Source organism: Dendrobium catenatum, unplaced genomic scaffold (assembly GCF_001605985.2).
Source record: "Dendrobium catenatum unplaced genomic scaffold, ASM160598v2 fragScaff_scaffold_802, whole genome shotgun sequence".
In the NCBI taxonomy this organism is placed as follows: Eukaryota; Viridiplantae; Streptophyta; class Magnoliopsida; order Asparagales; family Orchidaceae; genus Dendrobium; species Dendrobium catenatum.
The window spans coordinates 122,454-133,787 of NW_021319264.1; the positions used below are offsets into that span (position 1 = coordinate 122,454).

The 11,334-nt window shown below is 34.3% G+C and overlaps 1 protein-coding gene across 2 annotated transcripts; it reads right to left on the reverse strand.

The window, feature by feature from the left end:
* Positions 1–5,702: 5,702 nt before the first annotated feature.
* LOC110112315 (ubiquitin carboxyl-terminal hydrolase 22) lies at positions 5,703–10,759 on the reverse strand. 2 transcript variants are annotated; one of them, XM_020844501.2, is made up of 4 exons: positions 9,847–10,759; positions 7,280–7,395; positions 6,405–7,150; positions 5,703–6,028 (listed from the first exon to the last, which is right to left on the reverse strand). In XM_020844501.2, the coding sequence occupies exons 1-3, from the start codon at positions 10,608–10,610 to the stop codon at positions 6,408–6,410; spliced, it is 1,623 nt and encodes a 540-aa protein (XP_020700160.1). In that variant the 5' UTR covers positions 10,611–10,759; the 3' UTR covers positions 5,703–6,028; positions 6,405–6,407. The 2 variants fall into 2 exon arrangements, with proteins under 2 accessions (XP_020700160.1, XP_020700159.1); XM_020844500.2 differs by having other exon boundaries at positions 6,368–7,150.
* Between the last annotated feature and the right edge of the window lie 575 nt (positions 10,760–11,334).

Sequence of the window (11,334 nt, forward strand, 5' to 3'; positions counted from 1 at the left end):
TGACATTGAGAGGATGGATAATTCAACTCCAATGGATGATCTAGTGAAAAGATTCATCCTTTATCTACTATCCAATATTTTTTATCCAATGGCAAACTTTTGTATACCATCATCTTTCCTGGAAGTTGCAAAAAATGTTGATAGTTTTAATACATACAACTGGCCAGAATCAATTAGGAGTTTCCTAGTTAATGAATTCAACCTTGTTGCTACTAAATAATCAAAGGGGTGCGCACTGGGTTATGTTAATGATTTTATCATGATTGTAATTATGAATATTGTTATTTTGTCGAAAAGATCTTTGATAAATTTCCAATTTCTATAACAAATTTAAATTGTCTTCATTTTTGCAGATTTGGTTTCTTGAACATACAACCATTCATGTCGTAGAGGATGAACTATCCCACCCATGTTTTACTCGGTGGGATGGTAATTTTATGTACAGTGAAAAAAAACGTAGATAGTATATTTACAGACATTTAGGATCATGAGGTAACATCACTATGTATTTTCATTTAAATGTCTGTTAAATTTATATGTTTAAATGTTTAAATTAGATGAAATATTGTATTTTATACAGATCTCAGTTAGTTCCGAGGAATAACAGATGATGAGAAGGCTTTATTTCACAGTCCTTCAAAGATCTCATCTAAGTCGTTCAGTCTATCTCCACCTAGTCTAGCCAGTCCAATATGGGTGGCAAGCCCAATAAGGGTGGCTTGCCCACCTAAACATGATTCATCTCCACCTACTCATGGTAATCTAGTCAGGGTACCAAGTCCAATCAGGGTGGAAAGTCCATCTAAACATCATTCATCTCCACCTACTCCAGCTAGTCCAGTTAGGGTGGCAAGCCCAACAAATCATGATTCAACTGCACATACTCCGCCTGAATCAAGTCCAATAATAGATGAAACCAACCTGAAGATCTTCAATCAAACAATATACAAGCTTTTTACCAAGGACAATTTTACGAAGAAGAAGCTATCTTTGGTGGAAGCAACAAATAGTTTACTTGAAAAGCGTGTAGTGCTTTTGGTACAAACTATTTTTGATTTGAAAGATGAAATTTTTTATTTGAAAGAGGAGATAAAGAAAAAAGACAGTTTTATATTGAAGTTCTTATAAGATCAGTTTCCTTCATATTTTAAAACTTACAAGAATGAAATGTCTGTTGAATCTTCTTCATCTGCTACTGAATCTAAAAAAATTGTGTATAAGGATGCCAGCTTGAGTAAGGATGAGGAATTTGATCCATCCTTACAAACCGGTATAGCAAGAAGAGTTCAGCAATGAAATGATAGGAAGAGGAAACTTGTATCTACATCTTTTACAACCAGTGTTAGGAAGAAAAAAATTAAACAAAATTTATCATCCAAAGAGAAGTTCAGTGAGTCAATTCCAAGTGATTCTCCTGCAGTAGCACATGAACTTGCTCTTGCTCCTACACAAGCTCCTGCAACTGAACTTTATCCTGATCCTGCACCACGTTCTACAACTGAACTTGCTCCAACTTCTGAACCAGCTCCTACGCCTGCAGTTGCTCCTCCACCTGATCCTGAGCCTGAACATGCTCTAGTACCTGCTCTTGAACCTGCTCGTGAACATGCTCCTACATATATGGATGAATCAACCACGGGTCATGATAAAGCTATGATTGTTTATGAAGTTGATGACTCAAAACACATAGAATTGCGTCCTGCACCTGAAGCATTAGATTACCCTGGGCGATCATTAATAAGTGAAGATAAACACATATTCATCAATAATTGCATGAAACAATTCAAGGACAAGTGAGTATTGTACTTATGCCGACCAAAACCAATCAATACCGAGTAATAATCTTATTTATATCGAGGAAAACCAATCAATACCGAGCACTAATCTTCATTATACTCGGTATTATGTTAAATATACTCGGTATTATATCAATCATGTGATGTATAGTACGTTGACTGGTTTTTTAATGCATTATATCGAGTAGTACCGAGTAATACCGAGGTTTACTGATCGCTAGTACTCGGTATTATGTTAAATATACTCGGTACTACATCAATCCTATGATGTATATTATGTTTAATGTTTTTTTATGCATTATACCGAGTATATTTAATAGTCTAAATCATGTTATATACTCAGTACTCATCGATTTTACCTCTATTATGTTCGGTACTGATTGACCTTTGTATGTATAATTTAATACTCTGAATCACTTTTCTTTAATACTCGGTATCCGTTATGCAGGGATATACTCCAAAGATTCATTTCAGATGCCGAACTTCGACTTTTAGAGAAGTTTGTAATCAACTTGTTCGGAGATTTAGAGATCCTTTTGTTGAAAGACTACGGCAGCTGCAAATAAGCCAGTTCATTATGGTTCCTCTTATGCCTCAGAATGTTTCACTTATGTATATGCTGCTATCGAAGTGGGATTTGAAGACAGAAAGTTTTATTATTAAAGGACATAGGCTAGAGTTCACATCTGATGAAGTTGCCTTAATTATAGGAATGCCTAATAGAGTTATTATATTTGACGTTGGCAGTGCTAGATCCAGTGACAAAACATCTAATGACATTCGCCATGACATTGAGAGGATGGATAATTCAACTCCAATGGATGATCTAGTGAAAGGATTCGTCTTTTACCTACTATCCAACATTTTTTATCCAATGGCGAACTTCCGTATACCATGATCCATCCTAGAAGTTGTCAAAAATGTTGATAGTTTTAATACATACAACTGGCCAGAATCAATTAGGAGTTTCCTAGTTAATGAATTCAACCTTGTTGCTACTAAATAATCAAAGGGGTGCGCACTGGGTTATGTTAATGATTTTGTCATGATTGTAATTATGAGTATTGTTATTTTGTTGAAAAGATCTTTGGTAATTTTCCAATTTCTATAACAAATTTAATTTGTCTTCATTTTTGCAGATTTGGTTTCTTGAACATACAACCATTCATGTCGTAGAGGATGAACTATCCCACCCACATTTTACTCGGTGGGATGGTAATTTTATGTACAGTGAAAAAAACGTAGATAGTATATTTGCAGACCTTCAGGATCATGAGGTAACATCATTACGTATTTTCATTTAAATGTCTGCTAAATTTATATGTTTAAATGTTTAAATTAGATGAAATATTGTATTTTATACAGATCTTAGTTAGTTCCGAGGAATAGCAGATGATGAGAAGGCTTTATTTCACAGTCCTTCAAAGATCTCATCTAAGTCGTTCAGTCTATCTCCACCTAGTCCAATACATAGTACGATGACTAGTTTTTTAATGCATTATATCGAGTAGTACCGAGTAATACCAAGGTTTACTGATCGGTACTACTCGGTATTATGTTAAATATACTCGGTACTACATCAATCCTATGATGTATATTATGTTTAATGTTTTTTTATTCATTATACCGAGTAGTATCGAGTAATATCGAGGTTTACTGATCAGTATTACTCGATATTATGTTAAATATACACGGTACTACATCAATCCTATGATGTATATTACGTTTACTATTTTTTTATGCATTATACCGAGTAGTACCGAGTAATACCGAGGTTTACTGATCGGTACTACTCGGTATTATGTTAAATATACTCGGTACTACATCAATCCTATGATGTATATTACGTTTACTATTTTTGTATGTATTATACCGAGTAGTACCGACTAATACCGAGCTTTACGATTATGTTTTTGTTTTTTATTAATCTTTTTTAATTAATGTTTATTAAATTATCCAGGGGCGGCACTATTTTCAAGTTTGAATATGCAACAATTTATAGAAGCCAATTGGACGAGTTATTACTGTCAGATGAGCTTGATAATTATCACTTGGATGCGCTTGCACATTTATTAATTTAGAAGAATGCCCTTTGCCCCGATCTTAATAAACCTTTTCTTTATATTTCAAGTTTCCATTGGGTTAGTAAACATTATTTATTCCTTGCATTTGCTAATTCTATTTATTAGTTTTAAACATATCGGAACTAATCACCACTAATATTTTATCTTATCCAGGGTTACTACGCCCAATCAAATGAGACGAACACAATTAGGTTCGTATCTCATATAAACAGAACCATTATTAGGAATGTAAATTTGATTCTTGTTCCTATAATAAACAATAAACATTGGACACTTTAGTATGCAATTTGAGAAAGAAACGGTGGGAGTTTTATGATTCATTACCGAAAAAGACACACAAAGCCATACTCCTAGAAGTTGTAAGTAATACCAATATTTGACTTTTATTTAGGAGTAACATTATTGTATGTTAATTTAATTTATATTTTCCAGATTTCTCATTTGTACAAGGATACAAAGAACGCTTTTAACGAAGATATAACGAAATGGCCTATCAAAGGATTTAGAAACGTGCCAACATAAGATAACAACGTTGATTGCGGCATGTTTGTTTGTAAATATGGAAGTTGTAATACAGCAAGAACCTGTTCAATGATATCGTTATAAGAACTGGCAATCTAATATGCCATTATTCAGGGCTGAATTTGGATATGCCATGTTATGTACTAAAATTCAATAAATTATGGACAAAATGATGAAATGATTTTGTATATTTCCTGTATATATCTAATGTGTTTTAATAATTTGTTTGCTGTACCGAAAAATTCAAGCAATACCGATTAATCATTGACAAGTACCGAGTACTAAAAAGGACTAATACCGAGCAATACCCACTAATCAAAGACTAATACTGAGAAATATGAAAAAGATCGGTACTGATCAGTATTAGTTGAAATATGCTAAGAAATATATTAGTGCAGATCAGTACACACCAAATACCAAGCAATATCGACTTCTATGGACAGGTACCGAGTACTAAAAAGGACGAATACCGAGCAACACCAACTAATTGAAAATAATTAACCCCAATTTATATTTATTTATATTTTTTAATAAATCAATAATTGCAAGCATTTTATAATAACAAATGAAGGTAAGTTATTAATTTTATTACTAACAAAAATTTAAAAAGTATGCAAAATATTGCCCATTAGAACTATTATTGAAGGTTCTTATAGCATTTTAAGTTCTTTTTTTTTTGGTTTGTCAAACTCTAACCACATGCACTTGCTTATGTGCACCTTTCTTATTTTACCCAAATTAAATTAACTCACTCATGCAACTCAATAGATAAATAAAGAAAGAAGATTCATAAACATTAGACTTCATTTGGAACGGCTTTCGTCCAACTTCTTAAAGCAAATTTCTAATGCAAAAATTTTAATTTTTATGCTAAAAAGCTATTTTAAGAAGCAGAGAGAGCCGTCCCAAATGAAGCCTTAATCTAAAAAAAAATCACAAAATATTTTGATACAAAATAAATTAAGATGAGCTTCAAAATCCTTCAATCTATGTTGAGTTTAATGCTCTATATGATATCCATAATTTTTTTTTTTTTGATATTCAGATCAATTAAGATAAACCCACACACACATTGCATATGTAACACTCGAACTCAATATCTCTTAATTGATAGTCAAAGCTCTCAACCAACAAACTAAAGTGAGCTGTGTGAAGTCATGAATTTATAGCAATAATCTCAATGCAAATTCTAAACTTTAAAACTCATCTTGATGCATTTAGTATTAGTTCTTCCTATCTCAAATAGATCAAACAACACTAATAATTATAATTATGAGTATAATAAATAAATAGATTTATATAAGGTAAAAAAATAGAGGAAATCTTACTATGTTATAATCCCACAAATGAGACAATTATTTCATCTACTACAAAAACCACTATCATATATAACTATGTACACAGAGAGAGAGAGACCATGAAAAACAAAAGAATAATTCACAAAGGACTCAAAACCAGTAAAGTGATAATCTACTTCACTGGAAAAACTCTTTAAAATCAGTGAACTCAACAAAACATAGCTAAAACAAACAATTTAACAGTACAAAGATTTTCACTTGCAGTTTTCATTTATAGCTCCTATCAGAATCTTTCCTCTTTCTTCTCCCCTGTTTGGTGTAATGTCAGCTGCACCATAAACAAATGAAGAGTCAATTAAAAATGTGATTCAATAGCATGAGGAAAAAAACTTGGGTAATGATAAGTTTCAAAGCCGTTGGATTTATCAAAAGAAAGGTTTAGAAAGCTGATGCGAGCATTATAGATTTTTCTTTTTTACCTTTTGAAAAATTTGAACATCTTTTATACAAATATCACACTCTAAAAGATTTGATTGTAAGAAGCTGTTTTTCACAATGCAAATTTTTTAAAAGCTTAAAAAAATTGTAGCCAAACAAAAAAGATGACTGAAATCTAAAAGATAAACTAGTGGAAGTACTGCCCCAAATGAATCCTAAATCTACAAACCTTTATCAAATAAGTTTGCTTCTGAAGGCTTCTTCACCTTTCAATAGCACCCTGTGGAAGGAATCACCCTCTCTTCTCCACTCCTGTGGTAGAGAACCTTCTGTACATAGTAAATCATATAACCTTGCAAAGCTCTCACCACCTCCTCCCTCACCTCTGTAATCCAAGCATCATCACACTTGTACCACTGGTTTCTTAAACGCAGGTAAGTAACATAATGGCCTGAATCCAACCCTCCACAATGAGTAACCACAGCAAAAACCTCAAACTCTGAGGATATCTCGCCTGATAGATCTGATTCATCTCCTTCAAAAGCAAAGATCCTGTTTCCAAACCTATTCCTTATTATTGAAGATGAGAGGTATGGTGTCATGTCGAGAGAGAACGGGAATTGCATATACTGATCAAGCTTTTTCGATGTCCGCCGGATCACTGAGTGTGCAAATCTCTTAACATGGAAGCATAGGACCAGTGGGAGCCTTCGAATGGACATTTGCTTCACTGATTCTTGCTTTACCCTGCAGTTTTGACAGTATAGTTTCTGATCAGAGCCAAGCTTCTCAGGCCTTGTGAAGAGGTCAAGGCTTCCTGTGAGAGTGGATAGTCTGGTTTTATCAGCTGGGCTTGCAGATTTATCCGTGTGATAGACTGTCTCCAAGTCGACGGGAATGTCGACGCATGGATCGTAGGTAGTTGATGTAAAGCCACACACAGTGCATGTGATATCAGATCTCAGGATTCCAGAAAATACACTATGGGCAATGCAATGGCAATCAACAATGCCTATGGAAATAAAAAATCAAGTAATATGGAATATAACAATCAATCTCTTTGGAAGAGAAGGATATAGATAGAGTAACATAACAGTTGAAATCATGCGAGGCAGATAAACAAGATTAAAGTAAAAGTTACCTTTACTATTAAAGCCAGATAACTCCTTGTCATGTATCTTGTCTAGTATTGAAATGAAGAATTCATGAGCATCCTGTTGCTCATAACCAGAGAGATTAGATGAATGCTTCCACCAACTGCAACAGAGGCAATTTCTTTCATGCTCATGAACATAAAGTTAGAAAAATGGAAGCAACTTTTAAAGTGATAACAAGTTTTAGATTTCCTTATAGCCAAACTGATAATGGTTGCAAGGCAAGTTTATACAAATTTGAATTTCTGTTCTTTAGTCAGGCATATATACTGGTAATCTCTTAAACTTTCTAGGGCCGCTTCAGATGATCACATAGAATACTAAGGCTTCGTTTGGGACGGCTTTCTTACTGCTTCTTAAGGAACTTTCTAGTACAAAATTAGAAATTTGTACTAAAAAACTGCTTTAAGAAGCAGTAAGAAAGTTATCCCAAACGAAGCCTAAATGCATATTGTGTTCACAACCTCTAGAACTGGAATAGATATTTCAGATCATGAAGCAAAATATAAACTAAGTCTAAGATATGACATTATTGATATTATAATTGAAATGCTCCTTACTCAATGTAGCTGTCTAAACCATAAAATTGATTTTCTAAGAGTTATCATCCTCTTGAACTTCAAAGAGTAAGGACCGAAGCACTCAATATTCAGGTTGCACCATCAAATAAGAATAATTACTAATTAATTTGATTTAGTAAGAGAGAATGAATAAGTCTTTAGATAGCATTTAGCCACAACAGGTAAACAACAGAGGAATTTCTTTTACCACATTGGTTGCTCAAATGAAACCTGGCCTGTGGAGAATTCACATGAAGGAGGTTCAGAATTTGCTTTAGAAGATTTCCTTATAGACTTCTTATGCTAATCTCAAATAGACTGCTCACATAATTTAATTTCCAATAGACAACAACGTCAATATCCTGTGTTTCTTTCTTTGCTAAGAGGAGAACAAAGATTAATGATTCTGCAATTGATAGAAGAATACAAGAAAGAAATTCAAAGGCAATAATTTTAAGCACCAATAACTAATACGAGTTCCTGATTAACTAAAAAAAAAAAGAACTTTTTTCTTCTGAATTCAATAAATTGATATTGCTAATTTAAATTTTCTTCCTCTCCTTTTTTTTTCACGTAAAACTTCAATGATCCTTCAACCATCAATCAGTCTCTCTCCACATTAGGGAAAGGAACAAGATAAAAATGGAATGTACACTTCTTTCTTGGAATGTACACTTCTTTCTTGCCTTTGGTTCTTTTCCGTTTAAGTTGCTGCTCTGCTCGGAAAACTATTACTGCAAAGAATTAAATGATATTATGATACTGACTTCCAAAATTACAAAAAGCCCAAGGCTTATAGTTTTTTTTCTTTATAATTGCCTTGTGAAGGAAATGCAACTAAAATAAGCCTCAGAACAACAATCAAGAGAAGGCCTCAAGCTCAAGTTTTCAATTAATAACTCGCATAGAAAACAAACAAGTAATAGAAATTCGAAATGAGAGAGAGGGTTTGCATGAAGCAAAATATGATTGGTGAACAATTAATCCATAAAACAGTTTTCTAATCAGAGAATATCTCAAATGTTAAAGTAAATGCAAAGTTGTGCAAAGCTCTATGGCCCCGTGCTTGAGAGTCTTGGCCCCCACTGTGAAGGCAAAAGCTCAAGGGCATTAACTATTCAATTATAATAAATGAGATTAAACTCATTCATTGTCAAAAATTATATATATATATATATATAAGCGAAGCTTGATCTTACAAAGCACCGTTAGAGCTCTTCGAAACGCCATCATAAAAGTCAAAAATATGTTGTTCATCTAAGAGATTCAAGATACCACATGTTACACAAGAGAGCCATATTTTAGAATGTAATGACTTTACCACTGGCGCGATGAGCTCTCTAATTGTCAAGGTACTTGTCCTCTTAGCTTCAATTGTGCGAGCTAGAGCTAGGTGAGTTTGAGTTCATTGGGGCACACATGATCAGTGAACTAGAACAGACTTTGAGAGAGGTGAATGAGCATAAAAAGAGGATCAATGAGGAGTACCTCCGAATCCACATCACACTAACGAAAAGATTGTTACCAAAGAAAAATGCAACTGACATATTTAGAAAAGAGAAAATTGGAGTCGGATATCCTGATCCAAATTGGTCATGGTCAATTTTATAGCCATCAAATTTGTATTAAGAAGAGCAAAATACATGTGTAATCAATCAAATCTTGCATACACTCATCTCAAAGCAATTTTGATGATCATAATTACGTAAGTATATCTTGACCCAAACTGTTACCTTTACAAGGAACATGTGGCAAAAAGTCCCGCTATATCACATCCAAATTTCTAAATAAAATGAGGCATCTTACAATTGCTTTTAGATCTTTAGAAATTGCGTTGCAGGAATGAACAAAATAAAAAACTTTAACCTCACTAACAAACATAATCAATCATCTATTTACAATTCCAAAAAACCTTAGTTCCAACTTTTTAGCATAACAGTAAGCACAATCCCATCAGCATTCTATCCACAGCCCAAAATCAATCAACATCTAACCTGTAAAGAAACCTCGCAGGGCTATAAGGTTTCCGGTCGCCCGAAAACACATCCAAGAACACTCCCTCTACAACACAAGCCAAGCACGGCCCTTCTCCCCCACCAGCCACCGCCAAAGCCCCTCTCCTCCTCCTCCTCTGTCGGCAAACCTCCCGCTTGTGGTGATCACCCAGGAAGTAGTTCCTCAATGGCGGTGTATGCAACAGAGCCTGCAATACAGAGTTCATGAAGCAAGTATTGCCCAAATTGTTCAAACCCCTCAGTCCCCATGGATGCCTCAACGCGGTCCTTATACCCCTAAAGCTCGATATCGCAGCAGGAGGCGGCAAAAGCATCAACAGCGGCTTTCGCCTCCGGCGGCGTAGTGGGGGATGAAGGTTCTTGGCGGCCGCCGCTACGACGGCGGAGTCGAAATCTGGATCATAGACTTGGTCGGCGCAGGAGAGGCAGAAGAGCTCGGCGCGCTCGACGTCGACGGAGATGTCGTGGCCAGGAAAGGACATAGAGTGGGAAGCGGCGTGGCTAGGGCATGAGATGGAAGAACATATCAAGCAGAAATAAAGACGGCCGATTGACGTATTAGGGCAGGAACTGCAGGTAGGATTTGTCGATTGGAGACGACTGAGAACTGTGCGGCCGCTGGGCGAGGAGCGTAGGCTCTTCTGTAAGGATTCGTAGCCGGAAAGGCCGTGTTTTTCTCGGTAGGAGGAGAGGTGCGGGCATGGTTTGGGGTTATTAAAGCTGGGGTTTCTCCTCGAAGCCATGAAATCGAAGATCTGAAATCGGTCAGATTTCGATTGGAAAGTTGAAAAATGTTAAATGCGGCAGCTTTCTGTTCTTCCGGTATCAGCTTGGAAGCTGTCAAACGATCATAGGAAGGAGTCGGGAAGCTACAGTCAGCAGCAAGTGTGCTTTTGGATATTCTAACCAGAAGACTTAGAAAATATGATTTTAAAAATATTTCTTAATTTATTTAAATAACCTTTTATTACAATATTTGTTAAAAAATTATTTTATTAAATAAATATTTTGTAAATTTTTAAGTATTTATATATTTCATTTTGTAATAAATCAAACGTAAACTTAATTTCATAAATTTATTTAATAACCAACAAAATATTTATTTTATAACCAACAAAATAATCCTATAAAAAATTAAAATGCTATAAAAATTTAAAATGCAATATATTTAGCTTGCATTGCATTTGAGATACATTTGTATGACAAAAAAAATTGCAATCAAAGAACAATTGATGCCACGTATCAAATTGATTTTTAACTTTATTTTTAAAAAATGCTCGATTTATGTTTTTTTTTTCAATTTTTTTTATTTTTATTTTGAATATAGGATTTTTTAAATATTAATAATATATTTTAAATATTTTATAGGTATTTTAATTATTTTTAAATAAAAATTGGGTTGGTTGTTTGCTAGTCGCTACCACTACTAGTTGCTACCATTATAGCCCTCACTGTATGTCATCAGAG